The sequence below is a fragment of the Canis lupus genome, chromosome 5, assembly GCF_048164855.1.
Source record: "Canis lupus baileyi chromosome 5, mCanLup2.hap1, whole genome shotgun sequence".
Lineage (NCBI taxonomy): Eukaryota > Metazoa > Chordata > Mammalia > Carnivora > Canidae > Canis > Canis lupus.
Window position 1 is genome coordinate 74,553,747 of NC_132842.1, and position 25,933 is coordinate 74,579,679.

The window sequence follows — 25,933 nt, forward strand, 5'->3', positions numbered from 1 at the left end:
GATTCTCCCAAAAGGAAAAGAATGAAAGCTGCACCTGAAGCCTGGCTTATTGAGAATCCATTCATTCATTCAACATATTGTTTAAATCAGAACACAATGAACAACAATGGCTACCATTTGAGAACTAAATATGCCAGGTACTATGCAAGGCACGTTACGAGTATTTGACCTTTATAAAAATTCTGAAATGTGCGTATCACCATCTCTGATATAGCAAACCTGTGCTTTAGCCGCTAGGCTGTGATGCCCTCAGTAATACCAAGTTGCCTAACTTCTGCTCAGAACAAGCTAAGGTTGAAATACCAGGGCTGAACAGGAAGTGAAAGAGTGAAGTCAAAGACCTCTTTTTTTTTTTTTTTTTTTTAAACAATTTCCTTTTGACCAATGAGAAATCATTGCAAAAGAGAAAGTACTGCCTTTAAATGACGCAAGACGCACTGTGCCCTCAAGAGGTGTGGCGGGAGGTTTTCTCAAGTAGAAGTTATTATCTAACCACAAACCAACTGTCTATCATTACACTGCATTTTAGAGGACATCTATGATTGGTCGACTCAGAGAGCAACATTTGAATTTAAAGACCAAAACAACCAGGGGTGTTCCTTCAGTGAGAAAGATAAAGCTTTGTTGTTAGAGAAAACTCCAACTGGAGCCTGAGATTAGGCATTAAAACCCTTACACCGGGGACACCTGGGTGGCTCGGTGGTTGAGCGGGTGGCTCGGTGGTTGAGCGTCTGCCTTTGGCTCAGGTGGTGATCCCGTGATCCTGGGATGGAGTCCCACATCGGGCTCCCTGTGTGGAGCCTGCTTCTCCCTCGGCCTGTGTCTCTGCCTCTCTGTTTCTCGTGAATAAAAGCTTAAAAAAAAAAAAAAATAAGGACAATTAGCGGCCTTATATACAGTAGTAATTGTGTTTTTTTTAAAAAAAAAAACCTTACACCAATATTTCATTCATTTTCTCATCAAAAAGCCAGTCTCTATTTTAAAAGATATGTAAACACCACTGAAAAGCTATGTAAACACCATGTGAAGGCTCTTTGTAAACTCCAAGTGATTACGTAAAAGCTAGTAAATGCAAGTATTTATAGTTTGAGATGCAATTAAAAAAATTAATATCTAAAAAAAATTAATATCTAAATAGAAAGCAAAATTTGCCTGTCAACAAAGGCTATGCCAGGGGAAGGTGGCAGAGTCAGAAGCAGCCGCAATTCCTGATGCCTTCTTTCCTACTTGTCGCTAGATCACATATAGCACTGTTCTCTTTTTCCCATTTCTCCCTCTGGTGGTCCACGGGACCACTAAGTGCACTGTCTTCAGTACTTGTTTATTCTAGAGAATACAGAATAAAACCTATAAAAGAAAAAAAGCAGGTCAGATGACTTTGTAGAAAGGAAACTATGCCTTCAAGTTATGGGTTGAAAAATTACTTCCTCTTGGTACATTTACTATATTTCATTCTGAGTCTGGGATGTATCCTTATCTTAATGAGATAGAAGGATTAATGAAAAAATCATTTATTTCAGGCAGTACAAGTTCTTCTGACAAATACAAGATAGTAAGCATTAAAATTTGAGAACTTGAAATGCTGAAAGAAATTCCTAGAATTCAATAATCTTTTCCTCAGCAATCGTTTCTATTACAGAAAGTTTCACCTAATAGGGTGAAAATGACATTGATTCAAATATTATACCCTCTATTTTATGTTCATGAAGTAAAGCACTATAGAACTATACAGAGCCACCAAATTCAACAATATGAAATTTTCAGGGTGGGTTGTTTTTTTGTTGAAACTCACTTTATTAAAAAAAAAACAGTCATGAACAATAAATTACAATCATTTCCCCCTTTTATAAATTCTTCATAAAATATATTTGACAATTTTAAAAGAAAATCTCAAAAGTTGCTTTCATTTTTGAAGTGCTGATGACTTATTTTTTTGACCATTTTGTCATGCTGGTGAATTATTTTGTAGCTGCTACAATAGTTTGATTGATAAACATTTTACAATTAAAAACAACACCAACAACAAAGAGGAAAAAACAGACCAGCAGAAAGAACTATTCAGTGTGCTATTTATCTGACACTTAACATTTACTTCATCATATTGACAAAGTATCCCTTAGCACCAAAAATCTACAGGAACCCCTTCTTTCTAAGTGACAACTAGTGCAAAATAACATTCTAGGAACTAACTGTACAACCCCATATTTAACTGGCCACAGCTGCCTATAAGCTTATTTGAAATATTTGGTCTTTTTTTCAATTAAGACAAATTTCATAAAACACTATAAACCATGGCAAGAGACTCTGAGGAATAACTGTTTATTGAGTACCTATTATGGGCAAGGCACTGTGCACAAATTTTTGCTTTCATTTTTCCTCTAGCAAATATCCAGGAATTTCCAAGTATCATTAACCTTTTATTTCTTACTCCTAGCTGGAAAAGGCCTGTGGCTATATGCCATTTTTAAACTGTCATTTTACCAACTGACCTTTAGTGCTGAGCTCACAGTAGGTACTGAATAAAATACCATCTGATTGAAAAAACAAAGACAAAGAATTGGTATCATAGGCTATTTTAGAATACAAGGACTTGAGAAAATTCTATGAGAAACTTCCTGATCACCTCATACCTTTGCTGTCAATGAAAGATTCACTTCACAAGTGAAAACTTTCAAAATAAATGATAATCGTTAACTATTTTAAATGAGGCAAGACCAAAAACTATGTACTTAGGAAACCATGGCTCCAAGTACACAGATATTTGAAGAGCAAATGAAGCACTGGCATACTATCACCTGAATCATCATGAATCTCTGCTGAAGTGCCATGTTATTGATGCAACATTATAATACTTTTCACTTCCAGTAAGTCAGTCCCCTTGGCCAGATCTGTGTTACAGTGATATGGTGATCCAGAGGGTCAATTATCATGAGGTTCCAGTGTATTCCACCTCTCATTTCCAAAAAATTTCTTATATTTATTAGCTTGAAAGTGATGTTAAAAGTATATGATTTTTATTTTAAAAGGTTTTTTTTTCAAAAAAGGTTTTATTTTAATAAAACCTTTCAGTCCAAATTTTAAACTTCCAGACCAAGTAACGCATAGTTCAGAAATTTTATATACTTTTAATTTTTTGTGCTTTTTTTTTTTACCTTCTCTAGTTCCCAAACACATTTTAAATAAGGAAAGAATTATGATACCAAAATTCCAAAAATTATGGATGTTCCAAAAAGCTGGGGAGACACACTGGGTGTCAACTACACTTTAATTAAAAACAAAAAACCTTAGGGAAAAAAAAAGCTGAGGAGACCGCAAACTATTAATGATTTCAGTATTCTAATACTTTTTTTTTTTAAACTTTGACCAAAGATTCTAGTGCTTTATAAAGACTAACCTAGATGCAATCGTCTTAAAGTCTATCTAACCTTAAAGGCTAATATTCTGTTTTAGCAACTTTCCTTAGAAAGTTTAACTATCTGCATTTATAGGAAAACAAATCGGAGACAACCATATAGGGTTAAAAATCAAACTAACTTCAATTAGTGTAACAGTCTACTGGTTTTTGACATAGACCATACCAAGTGACTGTATAAAATCAATAACTTGGAAGTTTCTACTTGAAAGATATAGTTGATGCGACAATATTTTATCCATCTGCCACACTGTATAGGTATCATCTCCCCACTTTAGAAAAAGGTGATCAACATTTAACACAACCATATCATCATTACTGTGTTAAATTAGACAAGAGAAAACAGCATTAGTGCCAAAATGAAAGGAATTCCAGTGATTAAACAAGAGACCATATCAGAGCAGGCAATGTGAGGGTGGAGCTCATTTGATTTCTTCAACTTTATGCTGAGGCTTAGACAGTCTTGAAATCAAAACTTAATATATCAAGTAGGATAGTTCATATATATTGCAGAGGAATCCTGTGTTCAGATTCATATCAGATTGCAGATGCTCAAGTGCAGACATGTTCCAGTGCAGTGGTTCAATTGGTTAATTGAATGCTTGGTTACCTAAAGAAGGTATGACTGAATCAAGGTCCTTGCCAACCTGCTACCACATGATTGCATGGCTAATGCAACTCCTGCAGCTTATAGGGCACTGGAGAGCTCAAACATACTTCAGCAGCTTTGGATCACTTAATTTTGTTTATGTTTAATTGGATAATTTTAGACCCTCCAAATGATGCCTTAAAAAAAGCTGTATAATATTACAAAAATAAAAAATGTAGTATGATTTCATTAGAGGGAGGGACAGGGTAGGAAGATGAGGGAAGGTTCTTTTATTTTTCATCACTGATTTCACCAGCAAATCTCAAAAACCCAAACCTACATCAAATAATTTAAACAGAAGTGGCATTTTCTTCATATGGAATGCAAAATGCACACATTCACATACTTACATATACATAAATATATACATATATGTTTCCTTTACAAAGCTTCAAAGGTTGCATTACCAGCATGCAAACCTCTTCTTCCATGGAAATTCCTAATACTGACAAGGAATGTCTAAAATACTTAAGAGACTTATTTCCAGAAAACTGGACTTTCTTCTCTTCTTGGCTCTTAGAGAATTTTCCTGCCAAACTTCTACCAATGATCATTTTAAAAAATGTACACCCACATTGGTAATACACATTTAAAACATACTAACAAAATGGCCAGCTTGGACTTAAGAAAAACGAGGAAAAAAAAAAAAAACACCCCACAATAAAATCTAAACCCTTAGAAGGTGGAGTTTAGCTTTTTATATTCTTTTTCAGCCACATTATGTTGTTGCATCACTGTTAAAACATAAGCAGCATATCATCCAAGATATTTGCAAACAATATATGTGTCACGTTTCCCAGCTGTTATCTTTAAATGCAATTTGTACTAATCTGAGTTCTAGTTCAAAAGCATCTGGACGATCCTGAGGGTTTGCAGCCAGCATTTCTTTAATCAGTTGTTTCATTCGCCCATTCATAGACTTCTTCTTCACAGGAATGAGAAGTTCCATTTTGGGATTTTCCAGAAGCGCCTCTCCAACAGGCACAATCTCAGTTCCTTGTTTTACATAACTCCCCAAGAGTTCCTTCTTTGTCTCTGTGTCTATGAATGTGATCCTTTCCAGCATTGCCCAGATGATAATCCCCAGAGCAAAGATGTCAGCTTTTGCTGTGTAATGTCCCTCCCACACTTCAGGAGCCATGTAGAAATCTGTTCCACAGGCTGTGGAAAGGAAACACTTGTTTACACTGACAGGTTCTTCTGGGTTCTGCCCAGAGGCTGAACAAACTTTACTGAGACCAAAATCGGCCACTTTCAGTGTGGGTTCCAAGTCACTGGTATCCAACCTGCTTTGCGAAATCAGGATGTTATCAGGCTTAAGATCTCGGTGGATGATCTGGTTTTTATGCAAGAAAGCCAGAGCACTGCTCAGCTGAAGCATAAAGCTGGTGTTAGTTTTACGGTTGGGTTTCCTGGACAACAGATACTCATTCATATCTCCGCCGTCACAAAAATCCATCACAAACCACAAGTAATAGGCGCTTCTGGGATCAAAGGCAATTTCTCCTTTTAATGAAGTCTCTACAAGCTATAAGAAGGGAAAAAAAGATTACAATCATGTGCACAGTTTATACAATTCAGCTACAGAAAAAGAATAACTGGTTTAGTTGGACTCCTTATTTTATTTATTTATTGATTGATTTAAAGATTTTATTTATTTAAAGCATTTATTTATTTATTTATTTATTTATTTATTTATTTAATTTATTTATTTACTCATAGACACACACACACACACACACACACACACAGAGGCAGAAACACAGGCAGAGGGAGAAGCAGGTTCCATGCAGGGAGCCTGACGTGGGACTCGATCCCGGGTCTCTGGGATCACGCCCTGGACTGAAGGCAGTGCTAAACTGCCAAGCTACCCGAGCTGCCCGGACTCCCAATTTTAAATGGAAAATCCATGAATGTTTTATTTGGTCAGTGCTTTCATATGTGCATTTTATTTTAAATTTCAGTACTTCAAACTGTCACTTTGCCTCTAATGAATACATACCAAATCTCTAAGTCAAAAGAGGTAAAAGCATATTTAAAAATAGCTTTAGGAACACCTGGCTGGCTCAGCTGGTAGAGCACGGGACTCCTGATCTCAAGGTCATGAGTTCAAGCCCCACGTTGGGCATAGAGCTTACTAAATCATAAATAAGTAAATAAATAAATGCTTTATTTTGAAGTGTCCAACTGACTATATATTTTCTGCATGTGTTAATGGAGCTAAACTCTACCTACATAGCCAATAGCTTCATGAAAAAACTGGTATTTCAGCAGCTATACCTGGGAGATTGCCAGTTGGTGTATAAACATCAATTAGGAAGTTCTATTCAATTAAACTGCCTAAAATATGTTTCTTGTTCATTGGGCATACACCATCAACATTATATAATCTGTAAAATTCAGAGAAAAATGATCAAGGAACATTAGTTGTTTCAGAAATAAAGCCTTCCTTTAGTCACTGATAAAAGTAAAAACTGCCATTATAACTTCATAAACTTCTATAGGCAGAATGCAAATATATCAGCAATCTCTATCACTGGATAGCTTCTAAAAACCAATTTATAAAAAACATATTAACATTTTAATATAAAAATTCAAATATAAGTTTGTATATTTCTTTGCTACAAGCTGAAAACCTAGAATAAATCACTATTTCATCATTATCAAATTATAACTATTACCTAAAATTCAAGAATATATTGATTACTTCACCAAATATGAGCTACCAGTTTAAAATACAGCATATAGTGCTTTGAAAACATTTGTCCCATGGTGCCTTTTCAGACCCACTGAATAAAAACTCAGTAGGGAAGCTGGAGAGTTGTTGAAGAATGAATGAACTGCTAATTTTACATTTAAGTCTACTAGTACTTCCTCTTGTCATTTTGGAGGGCAGAAGCAAAGAACACCTTTTCACATCTCCCCCAATGGCAAACAGCTGTAATTGCAACGGTCTGCAGATGTCTTTTGCATGCATTTTCTTTGTTGCATGTGTTTGCCAGTGAGCCAGAAAATGAAAGACTAGAAAGTTATACATCACACAATTATTTACCAGATGCACTGTTAACTAAATATGCTGAGATTAAAGACCAGTGCCATCACTCTTACTTCATTTCTTCTCATCTTCTGTATTTACTCTCAAAAGCAAACTTCATGCAGAGTCCCAGCATTCAAAGAATGGCTTAGAGTAAGGGCAGACAGTAAATATTTTAGGTTTAACAAGTCACATAAGGTCTCTGTTCCATATTCTTCCTTTTCTTTCTTTTTCTTAAACTCTTTAAAAATGTGAAAACTAGTTTTATCATCTGGGCCACATAAAAACTGCCTGAGGGCAACAGTTTAAGGGCCACTGGTTGAGAGATACAGAAGTACAGAGCCCAATCCACTTATTTCCCTGTGTAGAGGATGTCATCAGCCATTGGTTCTCTTGCCTAAAGTCCTTCAACAGCTTCCCTATTCTCTCAGATACAGTTTAAGCTCTTTAACATGGGCTGTGGGATTCTCTGACCCTGCTGATCTTTCTGGTCTCATTTAAAACAACTCTCCAGGTCTTACTATTTTTTCAATTCTTAGAATGCTTTGTACTTTTTGCTTCAAGACGTTTGTATGTCAGTTCTTTCTGGCTGGAAAGTCTTCTCACTCACATGGCTCATTCCTCTTTAAACTTCAAGTTTTAGTTGTAACAGTTCATAATTCCTAAATCCTCAATTTATGTCAGGGTCTCTTTCATATGCTCCTATATCCTTGAGGTTGAAACTGTAACCTTTGTTAATTACTTTGCACTTTCTCCTAGGTGAGTTTTTTAGCTAGTAGGAACTGACTTAATCATTCAGAACAAGGAAAATATCTAGGAAAGATATCTAGAAAAAATATCTAGAAAAACAAAAATTTGTGTAAGGAATGGAGAAGGCCATGCATAGGGACTCTGTGGTCATACTATAGATTTGTTTTTACTAGATATAAATTTAGAGAAGGCACTTGCTTATTAATAAGTGTGTTGATCAATGTTGTTTTTTATTTTAATTTAATTAAAAAAATTTTAAAGATTTTAAAATTCATTTTGGGGAGAGAGAAACAGAGGAAGCACAAGGAGGGGGAGAGGCAGAGAGAGAGAGGCAGAAGCAGACTCCCCATTGAGCTGGCAGCTCCATATGAGGCTCAATCCCAGGACCTGGAAATCATGACCTGAGCTGAAGGCCAATGCTTAACCATCTGAGCCACCCAGGTGACCTGATCAATGTCTTGTTAACTAAGTAAGTCCATAGAAAAGACAATTTTCATAGAGGTACTATTACTGAGTACTTCCTATGTGCCAAATATTATACCTGTATCATCTCTAATTTTGACAACTTCCATGGAAGGTAAAAATTATTATTCCTTTTTTAAAAAAATTATTATTCCTATTATACATTTGAAGATACAGATGCTGGGAGAGATGAGTTAATTAGCTAAGATCATACAGCTAGCAAAATGCTACAAGTCAAACACAGGCCTATCAGGCCTTAAAAGATAAAGGAGAGTACTCAATAAAGAGGTGCTTTAGATTAAAAAAAAAAAATCGGGACGCCCGGGTGGCTCAGGAGGTTGAGCATCTGCCTTTAGCTCAGGGTGTGATCCTGGGGTTCTGGGATCGAGTCCTGCATCACGCTCCCTGCGAGGAGCCTGCTTTTCTCTCTGCCTGTGTCTGTCTGTCTCTAATGAATAAATAAAATCTTTAAAAAAAAAAGAGACTAAAAAAATAATTGAGTCAAGTTTGGAAGTACTTTACATCTTATTATTAAGTAATCTCTACACCCAACATGGAGCTCAAACTTACAACCCTAATATCAAGAGTTGTGTGCTTTACCAACTGAGCCAGCCAGGTGCCCTAATACTTTACACTCTAAAGTCTAGAAAGACTACCTAATGCCTAATTACTATAAAGGTTGCTTGATCTGGACTCAAGGATACCATCGGCACGAAGTCACATATTTATTTATTTATTTAATCTAAAAAATATTTATATATGTATGTATGTATTTATTTATTTATTAATTATAGAAATAGAGAGAGAGGCAGAGACACAGGAGGAGGGAGAAGCAGGCTCCATGCCAGGAGCCCGATGTGGGACTTGATCCCGGGACTCCAGGATCGCACCCTGGGCCAAAGGCAGGCGCTAACCCGCTGAGCCACCCAGGGATCCCCCCTTTTTTAAGATTTTATTTATTTTTTCATGAGAGAGAGAGGCAGAGGGAGAAGCAGGCTCCATGCAGGGAGCCCGACATGGGACTCGAACCCAGGTCTCCAGGATCATACCCTGGGTCGAAGGCGGTGCTAAACCACCAAGCCACCTGGGCTGCCCTAAATCATATATTTAAATATCTTTGTAGACCAAAAGAGATTGTACATTTTGTCTCCAAAATTCAATGCAAAGTTCATCAAGGTTCTATCCACTTTTAAGAGGGAATGCGGTAAGAATGTTTCTAATATTTTCTATCAGTGCAACTTACATACTAAGCACTTTTAGAAAAGTAAATAATAAATGGAATAGAGGCTAAATAGTTGTGCTTAATAGTCACTGCCTTAAGAGGTAAAACCTCAGGACATAGCATGCTAAAACTGCAATATAAATTAGGTTCTCCAGATTGGTATTTATTCACCATATAATGAAACCAGCAAGTTTCTTTCTTTTTTTTTTTTTTTCAAGTTTCTAATTACACAGATTAATGTGTTTGTTTTCTTTGTTGTTCCTAGTCCAAAAGCTTTTGTTGTTTTAAAATCATACTTCTGAACCTTGAGGGTAAAATTCTGAATTTAGACATACTAATGGAACGTTGTTTCTTTTCCAAGAATGACTGGACTTGGAATTTTTTCTCTGGTCTTCAACTAACAATGTCTTAAGTATCTTTTCTCTTCAGCAAATATAGACCTACTAGAGATTTTGATCTATGCCAGAAGCCAACCTTAAACAAACAAACATTTTCTGTTTTCCTATGTTAATGCTTTCCCCAGGTCTACAAAAAGTAATTTGAGAGCAAGAGTAATTTGGAAGTTAAGGGAACAAAAGTTTTAGCAGTCAGATACAGTCCTACATTCAGCTCCCAATTCTGCCATTTGCTGTATATGTGACTTGCATAGATTATGTATTCTAAGCCTCTGTTTCTTCATCTATAATGATGATAATAATAGTACTATCCTCATAGGATTGTTCTGAGCAGCTGCCTTTAAAATACTTAGCAGAGGGGCACCTGGGTGGCTCATTGGTTGAGTGTTTGGCTTCAGCTTGGGGCATGATTCCGTAGTTCCGGGATCGAGTCCCACATCCGGCTCCTTGCATGGAGCCTGCTTCTCCTTCTGCCTATGTCTCTGCCTCTCTCATGAATAAATAAATAAAATCTTTTAAAAATAAAAAACAAAACACTTAGCAGAGTGTGGAACTGAGTAGGAACCCAAATGTTAGCTCTTAGCACTATTAATAACATTCTAGTGTTGGGACACCTGGGTGGCTCAGCGGCTGAGCATCTGCCTTTGGCTCAGGGCATGCTCCTGGAGTCCCACATGGGGGATCCTGCATGGAGCCTGCTTCTCCCTCTATGTCTCTGCCTCTTTTTCTCTATGTCTCTTATAAATAAATGATATCTTAAAAAAAAAAAAAAAAACATTCAAATGCCATGCCATATACTTCATGAAAATTAACTAGAGTTGCATGGTTAAGAAACCACACAATCCTCTAAAATAGAGGAGGCTTATATTCAAACCAGATTTATTTTAAAATGCCCAATTATCTATATGGGTGCTGCTGATTATGGAGTTTTTCCTTTTCTTCTGGCTTCAGTTCCAAAAAAAAAAAAAATTGATTTCAAATAGGTGAATTTATTAGACTCTAATCTCGATCACTTCTCTAGCTCCTATGTTGTCCCATTCCCATGCAGACTGGCAAGTATCATGGCATAACAGGTGGCTTATGTTATTTTTAGGTATTTGCATCACAGGTTTAAATAAAACCTTGTTTTAAAGAAAACATCTACTCAGTTCTTGGCAGACCCTTACCTACTCCTAACTATATAAACACCTGTATTTAAAGTAAAAGTTCACTCAACACTTTTGTTCCTCTTCTTGCTGACCAATGTGAAGTTCAAGTCATTTCTATTTCCCATTAACCATACATACCTGTAAATAAAGGGAAGAATTAGAGCCGTGGGACATTTTTTGCACCATCCCATCTTTTTGTAGGATGCATTCCTCCAAGTGAATCACATTTGGATGTTGGCTCTTGATACTGCTTAGTGCCCAGAACTCACGCAGGGCTAGTTCAACATTTTCAGGTGCATGGCATCGAATTTTCTTCACTGCCACCCGTGCAGAGGTCTTTCTGATGACTGCTTCATACACAACACCGTAACTGCCTCGGCCTACCTCCCGTATTAGATCGTACTTTGGCTGGCTACTCACCATCTTCAAGGTCAAAGTTTCTGGAAAATCAACAAAGTGCTCTGTTGAAATTAAGTATACTTACTGGTTTGTATACCTTCTTATGTATGATTTAATTATCTGTCTCACTGTTTGCAATGCTTGAAAAAGATTTGTTATATCATGGGCAAATCTAAATATTTGAATAATAATAATAAAGCAGCTAACACTTTGGTATTACCATGTATCAGGAACTGTTCCAAGCACTTTTAATCCTCAAACAATATTATGAAATAGATATTATTACAATCATTTTATAGTTGAGAAAACTAAATCACGAAGAATTTAAGCAACATGCCTAAGGTCAAACAGCTACTAACTGGTAGACCTGGGTTTTGAAACCTGGCCACTTGGCTCTGACATTCATAACCATAACCATTACACTATACCGCCTCTTGCACAAACTGCTTCAAAATATTACTGTTAAAAATAAACCAAAGAATTAATCATTCTTATGATGAGCACTCCACTGCTTCTCCTTAAAGCTGACACACACAAAAGTTCATAAACATGTCAAAACGAAAAAAACCCTCTCACAGTTAGAAATATAACTGGCTTGTGCTTAGGGACTGAAAGTGAACCAGGTTACATAGAGAACTGAAAATATGTAGGTTTTTTTTTTAAAAAGTAAACAAACTGTATATGTCCCTATTTTAATTTTGTTATTTCTCATTTCTTGCAAAATAAATGAAGTTTGTGGAGAAAAAATGGTCCTTTAAAAATAAAGCAAGCTACTTAGAATATTGTTACCTTTCTGTTGTTAAACACCTATTTAGATGTAGGCCATTTTTGCCACCAAAAACTGTCCTCTATATGATGGGGCTCTTGGACAGGGTGCTTTCAAATTCAACTTGATAAATCATTTAAAGGCTTAGAAGCAAAGGCCTGACACAGAAATGCTGGTGAGTTGAATCAAGAAATTCTGAAGTGTGCCACCTCATTCTCCAAAGAATGTTAAAATCCTCACGAGTTTCTGGAACAGATTCTCATTTGTAGATTGCCACGATGGGCAAGAGATTGTACAATCTTTACAGCGTGCAGTTTGGAGAGGAGGGGAAGAAGCTATTGGCTGTTGAGCTTGAAAAATTGGGTACAGCTACTTTAAGTTCATAGGATGGATTTAATAAAGAAAATGAAAGCTTCTGAGATTACTTCTTGGTCCCACTTCCTCTAACTGGAACCCCCTTCAAATTCCTGCCGCAATTCCTAGCGCCCGATGCCCTGCCACGGACGCCTTGCCCCAGGTCCACCCACGGCGCTCTCCCCTGCTCCCCGTGGAGCGCCAATTACTCTGCAGCTCAAAGCGGCTCGTCTCCTGCAGGCTGTCCCATGGCCACGCGCGAAAGAGCACCCGAGTAAGGGGGAGGGGGCGTTCACGCAGCCCCTGGACGCGAGCCCCCGCGGCCGGCCGGCCGGCACTTCCCCGGCCTCCCGCGGGCCCCGCCGAGCCCGCGCACGGCCGCCGGCGGGCCAGGCCACACACCTGCCGGCCCGGGAAGGGCCAGTCCCGGGCAGAGGTGTTGCCCGACGCGGCGGCTCAGCGCCCCGCTCATTGGCCGAGTATCAGGCCCTCCCCCTCCCCGGCGGCGTCCAGAGGAAACCCGGAGGGGATCCTCCCGAGGCCCTTCACCCCGAGGAGCCAGTCCCGCGGCGGCCCCAACTCCTCGGGGCTGGCGGCTGAGGCCCGGGGCCTGGGGAGGAGCCCAGGGGCAGAAGAGGAGGCCGCAGCTGGCGCCGGTGGCCTGAGGGGTGCGGGCCGGAGGCCTGAGCAGCGCGGGGCCTTCCGTAGGATGACTCCGCTGACAGGTCTGTGACAGGCCTCCCGGGGAGGGAGGCGCATGCAGGGTCCTTGGCTCTGCAGCAGGGCCTCGGTGCCAGGCCTAAGGGCCAGATTTACCTCAGGGTAGCCGCCGCCGCTTCTCCCTCTCACGGGCGCTGCAGGCCGCCATTATCGGGCAGCTCGCGCCTCAGCCGCCGCGGCCTCCAGTCAGAGACCGGCGCGCGCCCCCGTGGTGCGCGCGGACACACCCCCTTACGCCGTGCGGCCCCGCCCCCCTCCGGCTTTCCGTAGCGCGAGCCGGGACGCCGAGCGCCGTCCCTATTGGGCGCGCGCCCCGCGCTCCGCCGGCCTCCTCCCTCTCCTGTGGCTCGCGGGAGCCGGGAGTCGCCGAAGGTGTGCGCGCCCCGGAACGCACCACTAGTGCCCCTCCCTGCAGGGGTGGCCGGGCCCGGAACGGGGAGGCCGCTGCCCGCCGGGGCTCGGTCACCGTCCAGCCGCAGCGAGCGCGCACGGCCCGCGGCCCCGGGGGACGGTCTGCGGCAGCGGGTCCGGGCCTGGGGGTGCGCGCGCCCGGCGCGCCTCCCCGCTGCCTCCCCGCCCCCCTTCCCACCTACCGAGCTGCGGGCAGGTGTGCGGGGGTCGCTGGGGCGGAACGCCTGGTGCATCTTCTTGGGTTCGGGCCTGGGGTTCCTGCGGGCCGCGGAGCTGTTCGGCTGGCCCGCGGGGAGGCGCGGCCCGAGCTGGGAGGCCTGGCGTCCGCCCCGCCGGGAGGGAGGCTGCACCTTTTGTCAGAGTCACTGAGCCATGTTTGCGGACGGTGTAGTTGCCCAGGCGGCGGCGGCGCGGGACTGGGTGCGATCATCCGGGAGGACGCCGTCCCCTGCCCCGCCGGCGCGGTGGTATCTCCCTTAAAGAAGCCGGCGCCTCATTGTTCCCGGGCCGCGGCCGCGGGGAGTCGGGGGCGCCCTGCCCGGCGCGGGGCGGGAGGGACGACGGCGCCCGCACCTGGCCCTGCCGGGCGGCGGCCCCCGCGGGGAGTCGGGATCCAGCCGGCGCGCGGCGACGGGCCGCGGTGTGGGGCGGCCCGGGGCCGGGGTGGGCCGCGGAGACAGCGGTTCTCTCGCGGCCCGGCGGACAGCGGCCCCTCAGACCCCGGCACGCAGTCGCCTGACAGCCGGCCCGAGACTGTCGGTGGCTCAGAGACTCGGACCAGCCCAGTGTTCAGTCAGTCACGCGGCCCAGTACGCGTCCGCCTGAAGCGTCCGTCCCTTCCTCACTACTGAGTTCTGCACCTGCTGTTTGTCAGTAGAGTGGTGGTTCCTCTCCGGTGCGGCGTTAGGCTCCACGTGCGGAGATTCCCTGTCGGTGCTCTCAAGATCAGCCACTTACCCCTTTTATTTGCTGTCCTCTATTTATGGACCTTGTCCAGAGAGTCTGGGACTGGGTTAGGTCTTTCAATTAGCTTTTCTAATCCTGACCAAATCCCACAGGGTAGGCTTTATTACTAACCCTGTTTTTACAGGTGAAGGACACAGATGCTGCCTTATTTGACCAAAAGTTGTGTAGTTTGGGGCGTGTGTGTGTGTGTGTGTGTGTGTTCCGGTGTCCTGCCTTGAATACCCACTCTCCCGGTGTAATTACCCCGCTAAAAAACCCAACAACACCCAGCTCTGTCATCTATTAAGACTTTTGTCCTGAGTATCATAGATCAGTCTCCATCAGCTGTCTGCTGGGGTATTGATGCCAGCCAAGGCTTAGTTTCTGCCCTTCAAAGTAGAGGGAAACTATGGAAGGCCTTAATGCTTGTGTGGGTAATTGATCAGAATCAGGAGAGTGGTATCTCCTTTGGTTAGAAGAGCTTTTTTTTTTTTTTTTTTTTTTTTTTTTTTTTTTCCTTTTGTCTGTCTCGGTCATTAACTATAGGAATCCCTCTTCTCAAGCTGACTGCAGAACTGAGACTTGAAATTCAATTTGGGAACTCCTAAGATAGGCTGACTAAAGGTTTTTTTTTTAAAAAAAGATTTTATTTATTATTTGACAGAGGAGCACATAAGCAGAGGAGGTGGGAGAGGGAGAAGCAGATTCCTTGCTAAGCATGGAACCAAATGTGGGGCTCCATCCTAGGGTCCTGGGATCATGACCTGAGCTGAAGGCAGACTGACTGAGCCACCCAGGAACCCCAGGATGACTAAAGATTGTGAAGTGGATTCAGGTCATACAGAGCCTGAAGCTTAAGAAATTTGAGGTGTTTTTTAAGAAAAAGATTACAGAACGGTCCCATGAACACATAGCTGGGGCCTTGGAATGTGTCTCTGTAAGGCAGGGTCTCAGGCTTAAGCTTCATTAGCTTCGGGGTAAATCTGCCTCTGCTTATTACAAAATATCATTATTAGTTTGCCCATAGGACTTCTACTAGACTTGAGAGTTCCTGGGGAAAGGAACCTTGTTTATGATTCATTTCTGAAGCCTCCTCTGTTATGGTACCAGAATACACCTGAGGGTAATACTGTCCTACATTGCTTGTGGGAAGGCAGAATGATGTAACTCATTAAGAATATTTCGCACACATAGCCACTTTACATATATATTTACTATTTCACCTCGCAGTCCTAGGTTAAATCCTAAATTTCTAGGAATCAATCCTAGTGATATTTTGGCAAAAATACAAAAAGTTGTTCATTATGGTACTTTTGTAGTAAAAGATTGGAAGCTGCTCACATGTCAATAAAGAACTGGCTGAATAAATTACAGTACATGCACAGAATAGAGTGCTATGCAACTATAAAAAGATATGTGGGAGACTTCTTACATATACTAATAAACATGCTAATCTGGAGTGTTGTCCATATATATTGTTAAGTGAAATAAGCAAGGGGCATAATAGTGTTTACATCACCCAATAATGGGATGATATAAATAAACGTTAATTGCTTATATTCAAAAGTTAAACAGAAGAATAAACTCCAGTCTTCTAAAAATGGTTTCCTTTGTGGGATGGAGAGGGTAGACATGTAAATGAGACTTCTGTGAATGTACCTTATTATATAGTGACTATTTTGGAAGCTTGTAAATGTTTTGCATATTTATAAAACAAAATTCAAGAAAAAGAATAAAACACTCCATAAAAATTAGAAACAAATGAGCCATCTGCATGGTATAACTACACAGAGAAAATAATTTCAAGTGGCTTTATAAGTCTTTTGACTGTACCTCCCTAATGGGCTATAGTCTAAGGACAACTAGAAGTGCATACAAATATTAAATTTCACTCATTCGTCTTGTTATAGGTAATATTGACATTGCTGGGGTCCCTGGGTGGTGCCGTTGGTTAAGCAGGGCCTCTTGGTTTCGGCTCTGGTGGTGAGATCAAGCCCCATGTTGGGCTCTGTGCTCAGCAGAGTCTGCTTGAGTTTCTCTCCCTGTCCCTCTCCCCACCATGCCCTCTTTCTCTCTCTCAAATAAATACATCTTTTAAAAAAAGAATATTGACATTGCTATTTTGAAACTATGATAGATATATTTAAGGATAAGGCAAATAAGGATGTTAATAACATTAGGCATCAAGATTTTCAACATATGAGAAAAAGAGTTAATATTAAAACAAGCCTGGGGCACCTGGGTGGCTCAGTTGGTTAAGCCTCTACCTTCAGCTCAGGTCATGATCCTAGGGTCCTGGGATCGAGCCCCACATTGAGCTCCCTGTTCAACAGGGAGCCTGCTTTTCCCTACCCCCTCTGTTCATGTGCTCTCTTACTCTCTCTCTCTCACAAATAAATAAAATCTTAAAAAAACAAGCCTAGGATGGGGGTGTCTGGGTGGCAAAGTCAGTTAAACATCCTACTCTTGGTGTTGGCTCAGGTTGTGATCTCTGGGTTATGAGATCAACCCCCACATCAGGCTTTGCACTCAGTGTGGAGTCTGTTTAAGACTTTTTCTCCCTCTACCTCTGCCCCCTTCTATGCATGCCCCCATGCATGCTCTCTCTCTCTCTTTCTCAAATAAATAAATCTGAAAAAAATATTAAAGAAGCCTAGGGGGCAGCCCCAGTGGCTCAAAGATTTAGCACAGCCTTTAGTCCAGGGCGTGATCCTGGAGACCCGAGATCAAGTCTCACGTCGGGCTCCCTGCGTGGGGCCTGCTTCTCCCTCTGCCTGTGTCTCTGCCTCTCTCTCTCTCTCTTTCTGTGTCTCTCATAATAAATAAATAAAATCTTTTAAGAAAAAATAAAAAAGCCTAGGATAATCTTATATCTGACTTAGCAGAATGAATGAAGTTTGTATGTTCCTCTTAAAAAAAAAAGTGTTTTCTGCTGAAAAAGCCTAGAAACAATCACCAATTCAGTAATAATGAACACCCCTAATATTACAGATTTGGTCTCTAAACACCATTTGACAGTTTAAAAAAATTAAAAATTAAGCAAAGAAAATCAAGGCTCCAAAACAAACAAACAAAAAACAAAAAAAGAAAATCAAGGCTCCTTTGATAAATGGCTGATTCCAGATCTGGAGCCAGAAAGGTGAGGTTGGGTCATCTTGTGCCTGGAAGCCAGGAAGCTATCAAATACTATTGGGGTCATGTGAAAATGAAGAATCAATATGAAGGAGCCCTACTGGCCAAAGATGGAACAGTTTGAGCTTTAAGAGAAAAATGATAACTTCCATAGATCATAACATAAATATATTAAATATTTTATTTTATGAATATTTTAAAAAACCCGCTCCTGAGCAGGGAGCCTGACGTGGGACTCAATCCCAGGACCCCAGGATCACGACTTGAGCAGGTGTTCAACAGATTGATCAACTCAGGTGCCCCAATTAATAATGATACTTAAGGATGGGATCCCTGGGTGGCACAGCGGTTTAGCACCTGCCTTTGGCCCAGGGCGCGATCCTGGAAACCAAATCCCATGTCGGGCTCCCGGTGCATGGAGCCTGTTTCTCCCTCTGCCTATGTCTCTGCCTCTCTCTCTCTCTCTCTCTGTGTGACTATCATAAATAAATAAAAATTTAAAAAAATAATGATACTTAAGGAAAACACATTTGTTATCAATGGAGTTTTATAGGGAATCAACTAATTGAATGTTGATAAAAAGAAACATTTTTCTGGTCATTCCTTGATCGGTTATATTGCATATAACCAAATGGTAAGTAAGAAAAAGTTATTTTTTGTAGAAGAATTCTAACTAATAAATGCAAAAGAAACGGTAGGATTAGAAAAGCACAACTTTGCAAACCTTAATGAAATAATGAGTCTAGGCAACAGTCATGAAATGATGCTTAAACAATTGGATGATGGGTGTTGGGGAACTTTGTAATGGAAAGCTTCGGCTGACACTGCCTGAAGCCAGTGACCCAACTTAACAGTACCAAGAGGAGGATTCATCCCTTTCCACGAAATATTGTTGCCTTAAAAAGCAAAAAGCAAAAAAAATAAAAAAATAAAAAAATAAAAATAAAAATCTAAGCCTAATCAAGCCACCATCTGATTACCAGTTTATCAGAAACCAGGGGGATGGACAAATATAATAATCAGCCAAACTCAAAATGTGGGACATTCTACAGGACAAGTGACCTGGTTTTTGCAACAAATTCATGGCATGAAGTTACAAAAGGAAGATAGAATGTTAAAGCATAAAACTCAAGACACTTGCCAAATGCAATAACCTTGTTTGAATTCTGATTCAAGTGCGCCAGCTGTCAGAAGACATGTGTGGTACAATTGGAAATTTGAATATGGACTGATAAATTAAGGAATTATTATTATTTTTTGTTAGGTGTGATAATGACATAGTGCTCATGGAAATAAAAGCCTTTTTCAGTTAGAATGGCACCTTGATGTGTTATGGATAAAACGCGATGAGGTCTGAGCTGTGCTTTACTACTCCACAGGCAGTATAGCAAACAAGAAGGAGGAAGATTGGCAAAATGTTGATGGTTGTTGAAACCTGGTGCTGGGTAAATGGGGTCCACTATACTATTCTATTTATGTATATGTCTGAATATACAAGTAATATGTAGATTTTAACAAGTTAGACAAGTACACTCAAAAAATGAAATATCACAGATAGGTGGGAACTTGGATGTAACGATCCTGCCCCCTTGTGGTAGGTTCCATTGGTACAGCTACTGCCCCAGCCTTGAAGGCAGGCCTGAATTCCCAGAGCTGTTAAGAGTGACATTATAAATCTCACAAGAACCCTAGGAAATGGGTAGTAATAGTATGCCTTTACAGCTAGGGAAAGGGACTGAGTAAGTTCAGTTTCTAATAAGTCACTGGTAGAGCCAAGACTCCAGGTTCCAAGCCCCATAAATTGCTGTGTCTCCAGACTTTACTTTTTGTATTTAAACAAAGGGGTCCCATGAGAAGAGACAAGTGGAGATGCCCATAATTAGAATAGGTCCACAGGAAGCAGATAATCGGGCAGCAATTTCGCCTATAAAATACAGATAAGTGATGCCCGGGTGGCTCAGTGGTTGAGCTTCTGCCTTCAGCTCAGGCTGTGATCCTGGGGTCCTGGGGTCGAGTCCCACGTCAGGCTCCTTGAGGGGAGCCTGCTTCTCCCTCTGCCTGTGTCTCTGCCTCTCTCTCTTTTTCTCTGTGTTTCTCATGAATGGATAAATAAAATATTTTTTAAAAATACAGATAAGTATCAGTAGGTACTATACTTGTAAATAAAAATAGGTAATCATATAACCCCCTGTGCCAGCGCTGTGCAAAGTCTGTTTATACATGATTTCACTTTGCATAGTTATCCTGTGACGTATTTACTATTATTACTCCCCTTTTACAACTGAGAAAATGGAGTTTCTAAGAGGACAAAGTCACGTAGCTTGGAAACGTCTGAATTGGGACTTGCACCCAGGTCTGACTACAATATTTATGTATTTTTTACTTACTTTTTTTGAGATATGGTTTATATACAGTGAAATGCTCACATCTTAAGAATAGAATGCTTGTGTTTTTTAACCCCCAGTAAGTATTGTATCCTGATTATCTCACTTTTAGCGTGAATACAAATACTAATTTTTTTTCATGGATAGTTTTTACATTTTTTTCTACATAGGAATGGGAGCTATGAAAGGGGAAAACATGATCACCAAAGGAAGGGTGCATGGCTAAGGTGAGAGTCACAGTTCTGCCTAAAGCTGACCATCCCTCTAGAGATTTTTTTTTTCCTTGTAGGAAAGGGTGGCTCCTATTTTTATCTCCTCTCTTCTTTTAGAAGAATCTCCATCATGCTCTCTCAACCAGTTAAACACAGTTAAGTCAGGGGATCTCAAATGGGGCAGTTTGCCTTTCAGTGTGCATTTGGCAATGACTGGTGACATTTTTGATTTTCACACTTGGAGGGTAGGCACCACTGGTGTCCAGTAGGTAGAGAGTGAGGGTGCTGCTACAAGGCACAGGACAGTCCCCCACTGCAAAGAATTATCCTGCTCAAAATTCATTAATGTGGAAATTGAGAAGCCTTGATCTACGTGACAATGGTAGACTTGCTATGCAAACACACCTTCAGAGAAGGTCTCTTAATCTCCTTCCCCCCAGATTACTGGCCCTAAATTTCTTCTCTGTGGAAATTTTGGAGGCATCACTGATGCTTCATCAGAGACCTAGTACCCTCTGAAATCCTCTTACCCTGGGTCAGCCACAAGGTATTATTGATATGCTGCCAAATTATTTTTTTAAGATTTTATTTATTTATTCTTGAGAAACAGAGAGATATTGAGAGAGAGAGAGAGAGAAGCAGGGTCCATGCAGGGAGCCTGACGTGGGACTCAATCCTGGGCCTCCAGGATCACACCCTGGGCGGAAGGTGGCGCTAAACCACTGTGCCACCCGGGCTGCCCCATGCTGCCAAATTATTAAATACAAGTAGGGGCACCTGGGTGGCTCAGTGATTGAGTGTCTGCCTTTGGCTCAAGTCATGATCCTAGGGTCCTGGGATCAAGTCCTGCATTGGGCTCCTTGCTAGGAGCCTGCTTCTGTCTCTGCCCGTGTCTCTTATGAATAAATAAATAAAATCTTTTTTTTTTTTTTTTTTTTTTTAAAGGACGAGTAAGTAGGTGTACCAGTGACTGGGGGAGCAGTTCCTATCTTGCTATAGCAAGAAGAATCCCCATCCATGCTCTCTCCCCTCTCCTCCCAGCCCCAACTCTGCAGGAGGAGGCTGATGGAGAAACTCCTTTAAGGAGAACGCCAGCTCTGGCACTGACATGCTGTGTGACCTTGAACAAGTCTCCCTGTCCCGTGCCTCAGTTTCTTCATATGCATAATGAGGGGTCTGACCAGCTCATCTCTACAGATCCTTCTAGCTCTTTCATTCTGATTTCAGTCCTACACTTCCACTATGCTTGTATCAAGAAGCTTGAAATGCTTATTTCTGATCCAGCCCCCAAACAAGTGATTTAGGGGCCCAGGAAGGTCATGTGCCAGCCACAGCTTTAGCTGTTGTGTTTTTGGATGGGTCTTGGTTGTCTCCTCCATGAGAACTGAGAATAGCTGGAGCTGCTGGTAATTAAGACCAAGCTCCAGGGATGCCTGGGTGGTTCAGCAATTTGGCACCTGCCTTTGGCCCAGGGCATGATCCTGGAGTCCTGGGATTGAGTCCCACGTTGGGCTCCCTGCATGGAGCCTGCTTCTCCCTCTGCCTGTGTCTCTGCCTCTCTCTCTTTCTCTCTGTGTCTCTCGTGAATAAATAAATAAAATCTTAAAAAAAAAAAAAGACCAAACTCCATATCCTCTGCCCTAGGGGTGCCAAGAGCTGCTGCTAAGGGGTGTCCCCATCTGATAGCCATGATGGTTGAGTTGAGAGCTGCAAGACAAGGTCCCAAAAGCATCTCAGACTGAGAATTCACAAAGCTCCTCAGCAGCTACTAAGATGTTGGAGCTTTGGCTGCCTTTGACCCTTTTGGACATTGTGTGATACAAGGGCAGAAGCCCAACTCAAACTGACTTAGAGGGAATTTTTGGCATGTGTGTCTAAAAAGAATTGAGATGGGAGTACGGGTTTCAGGAAAGGTTTGACCCCACAGCTCACATATTGCCTAAAGACTCAGCTTCCTCTATTCTGCCTTCCACTTTGCTGACTACGTCTTAATACTGGCCTCTCAGGGGATCCCTGGGTGGCTCAGCAGTTTAGCACCTGCCTTTGGCCCAAGGCGTGATCCTGGAGACCCGGGATCGAGTCCCACATCGGGCTCCCTGCAGGGAGCCTACTTCTCCCTCTGCCTGTGTCTCTGCCTCTCCCTCTGTGTCTTTCATGAATGAATAAATAAATAAAATCTTAAAAAAAAAATACTGGCCTCTCAGATGGGCTCAGGTGGTAGGCAGCACCTGGGGATTGAGCCCCAGGAGTATACACCTGTAGGAATGAGAAAGTCAGTTGCTCCATTCCTCAAACAATCTGCTTCTCCCACTCCCTCTGCCCTCTTCCCCTTGCTCATGTTCTGTCTCTGTGTCTCTCTCAAATAAATAAATAAAATCTTAAAAAAAAAAAAAAAAAGAGCAGAGGCTGAATGCTGTTTGGGGGAAAAGGTAGAGGAGGAGCTCCAGGTAACCATACTTAGCTTCCCAATGGTCCTGAGCAACCTCATCCTTACAAACCTGCAGAGTGCATATAACAAAACAAAAAAGGCCTGCTACTCAGTGTAGCATCAGATGTTACTTGGGCTTATCCATGACCTCCCACCCCAAAGCCTTACCCACATTTTCCTTCCAACAGCATACAGGACTGTTGCGGCACTGTGCCATGTGCTGACAAAACATATCCAAAACAAGCTGCTTTCATGGAGCTTACCTTCCTAATTACTTCCACAAATGATCAAGCAATGAGACACAGAAATGCAGTTGTGGAAACTCTAGAGGTCCAAGACTTGTTAGTAGGCAGGTAGCAGAGGTAGGATGGTGGTTTGGGTCATTGAAGGCCTCTCTGAACATGGGACTTTTTTTTTTTTTAAGATTTTATTTATTTATTTGAGAGAGAGTGTGCGCTCTCGAGTGGGGCGAGGGGCAGAGGGAGAGGGCAAAGCTGACTCCCTGCTGAGCCAGGATCCCATGGGGGACTCAATGCCAGGACCCTAGGATCACCACCTGAGCTGAAGACAGACGCTTAACTGACTGATCCACCCACAGGCCTCTGAACATGTGCCATTTCTGCTAACAAATGATGAGAAGCAATTAGGCAAGTGAGCAAGAGCCTGTCTCTGGCCCAACATCTTAGTAATAAAGCTCGGATCCTCAGCAGACCACCTGTCTGATTCCCGATCCTATTTCTCAGTAGGGTCTGACTCCAGTTGAAGAGGGTAGGGGTATGATGATCAGCCTTAAAAGGCCAACACACACACACACACACACACACACACACACACACACAAAGGCCAACACAAGGCCCGGGCCAGATCCTGCAGGACCTTGTAGACCTTGTTATGGATTTTGAGATAGAAGGAATGGGTCATTGAAGTTGTTTTTTAATTGTGATGAAATATATATAATATAAAGTTGACCATTTTTAAGAGTATGGTTTGGTGGCATAAGTACATTCACATTGTGGTGCAACCATCACCACCATCCATTGCTAGAACTTTTTCATCTCCCCAAACTGAGATTCTGTCCCCATGAAACACCAACTACCCATTCCCTCTTTCCCTCAGCCTTCGGCAACCACCAGTCTGCTTTGTCTCTAAGAACTCGACTATTCCAGGTGCCCCATAGAAGCACTGTATATTTATTTGTCCTTTTGTATCCGGCTTCTTTCACTTAGCATAATGCCTGCAATTCACATAGCATGCGTCAGCGTTTCTTCATTTTAAGGCTGAATGACCTTCCATTGTATGTATACACCACATTTTGTTTATCCATTCATCTTTCCTTCACCAGAGGGGTTTAAATAGAGATTTTTAAAAAAGATTTTATTTATTTATTCATGAGACACACAGAGAGAGAGAGAGAGAGAGGCAGAGACACAGGCAGAGGGAGAAGCAGGCTCCATGCAAGGAAAGGAGCCGGACGTGGGACTCGATTCCAGGACCCCAGGATCAAGCCCGGAGCCGAAGGCAGACACTCAACCACTGAGCCACACAGGCGTCCCTAAATAGAGATTTTTAAATGAGATCAGATTTCTAGTTTAAAAGATCACTTAGAGGGGTACCTGGCTGGCTCGATCAGGGGAGCATGCCACTCTTGATCTCAGGATTTTAAGTTCAAGCCCCACGTCAGGTGTGGAGCCTACTTAAAAAATTTAAAAATAAATAAAAGATTACTTAGCTGCCAGATGCCAGGGTGGCAAGAGCTAGAAAGATCTAAGCCAGGGCAGCCCTGGTGGTTCACTGGTTTAGTGCCGCCTTCAGCCTGGGGCGTGATCCTGGAGACCTGGGATCGAGTCCCACGTCGGGCTCCCTGCATGGAGCCTGCTTCTCCCTCTGCCTGTGTCTCTGCCTCTCTCTCTCTCTCTCTGTGTCTCTCATGAATAAATAAATAAAATCTTAAAACAAACAAACAAAGATCTAGGCCAGAGGTGATGGTGGTGGAGTGGGCTAGGCTATGACCAGGAAAGAGGGGAGAAGTAGATTTAAGGGCGGGTAGGAATTTGCACAGGATCTGGGCTTTGGAAGTGTGCCGTGGGAAGGAAGAACCACTGAGGAATGCTGGGCTGACCTCAGTTTTTCTTAAGGACCCAGATCTGAGGGAATCCACTGAGCTGCAGTTGAGGTGTCCTGTCTTTACAGCTCAGTGTTTCCTTCTCGCCAGCTCTGCCTTCTGGGGCACAAGACTGAGCCGCCAAGAACCTTCCTCGTGATTTGGCTTTCCCTGTGGCCTTCTAACAGAGGGAGGGCACGCTAGTCTTCCAGTACGCACATTCTGGTTTCTTTCACTGTTCCGCGTACCCTTGTAAATTCCTAGATTGAAAGCTGCTTTAATGATTGAATCCGGCTCTGCTGCTTGGTTATTGTTCATCCACCAATGAAAGATGACTCCTCGGGCCGCCTGCGTGGTTGGTTAAGGGTCCAACTCTTGATCACAGCTCGGGTCCTGATTTCAGGGTCGTGAGTTCAAGCCCCTAAAAAAAGAAAAGAAAAATGATGAATCCCCTGAATCTCTTTGTAGTGTGCTGGGAGAAGTCAGGGTTCTGACTTGTATAGCCCAGCCCTAAACTCAGGACCAAGGGAGATCCTGTCTTGTGAGTCCTTCTTGTGCCAGTTAAGCTTGTTGTGAAGACACCCTTCTGTATCATATGCTGAGCATTCTAGCTAAAATTCTAGGTAATTCTAGTCCAGAAGGCGGGTGACTGAGCTGGACTCTGGTTGTGCTGTGTGCCTTGCTCTTCCCACTGCTGGTGGAGCTCTATAACCTTCTAGGGAAGCATTCTGTCAATATTTACTAAGCACCGTTTCAAAAATCGATCCCATTTCTGAGAGTCTAGGCTAAGGAGATAATTAAAAATGTCCCTTCCTTGTAGCACTGTTGATAACAGTGAGAAACTAACAGCAAAATATGTGTCCAACAATATATTGATAGGATGGAATATTCAGCAGCCTTTAGAAAGCAGGCATTCTCGAAAGAGTGGATCCTCTTCTTAAACAGGTGAAACTAATCTACGTGGAAGTGGGGGGGCGGTTATTAATGGGGAAGGTGAAGGCATCTTCTG

At 42.2% G+C, this 25,933-nt stretch overlaps 2 protein-coding genes and 1 non-coding gene across 5 annotated transcripts in view; 2 read left to right on the plus strand and 1 right to left on the minus strand.

The window, feature by feature from the left end:
- The window catches only part of TRIM63 (tripartite motif containing 63), a 67,514-nt gene that overhangs the window by 6,582 nt on the left and 34,999 nt on the right, over positions 1–25,933 (plus strand). Inside the window, exon 1 of one of the 2 annotated variants that reach the window (XM_072827710.1) lies at positions 13,123–13,316. The exons of the other annotated variant lie outside the window; for it this stretch is intronic. The gene's annotated coding sequence lies outside the window, so the exon portion shown is untranslated. Of the gene's footprint in view, positions 1–13,122; positions 13,317–25,933 lie in introns of those variants that run through there. 2 annotated transcript variants of the gene reach the window in all.
- PDIK1L (PDLIM1 interacting kinase 1 like) lies at positions 1,496–14,130 on the minus strand. Of its 2 annotated transcripts, none has more exons than XM_072827714.1 (3): positions 13,905–14,130; positions 11,211–11,512; positions 1,496–5,589 (listed from the first exon to the last, which is right to left on the minus strand). In XM_072827714.1, exons 2-3 carry the CDS (start codon positions 11,493–11,495, stop codon positions 4,849–4,851), a joined length of 1,026 nt encoding a protein of 341 aa, XP_072683815.1. In that variant the 5' UTR covers positions 11,496–11,512; positions 13,905–14,130; the 3' UTR covers positions 1,496–4,848. The 2 variants fall into 2 exon arrangements, with proteins under 2 accessions (XP_072683815.1, XP_072683814.1); XM_072827713.1 differs by lacking the exon at positions 13,905–14,130 and adding an exon at positions 13,408–13,546.
- Positions 6,117–6,189, plus strand: TRNAR-CCU (transfer RNA arginine (anticodon CCU)). The gene has a single exon. It is a non-coding gene; the product is annotated as a tRNA-Arg (tRNA).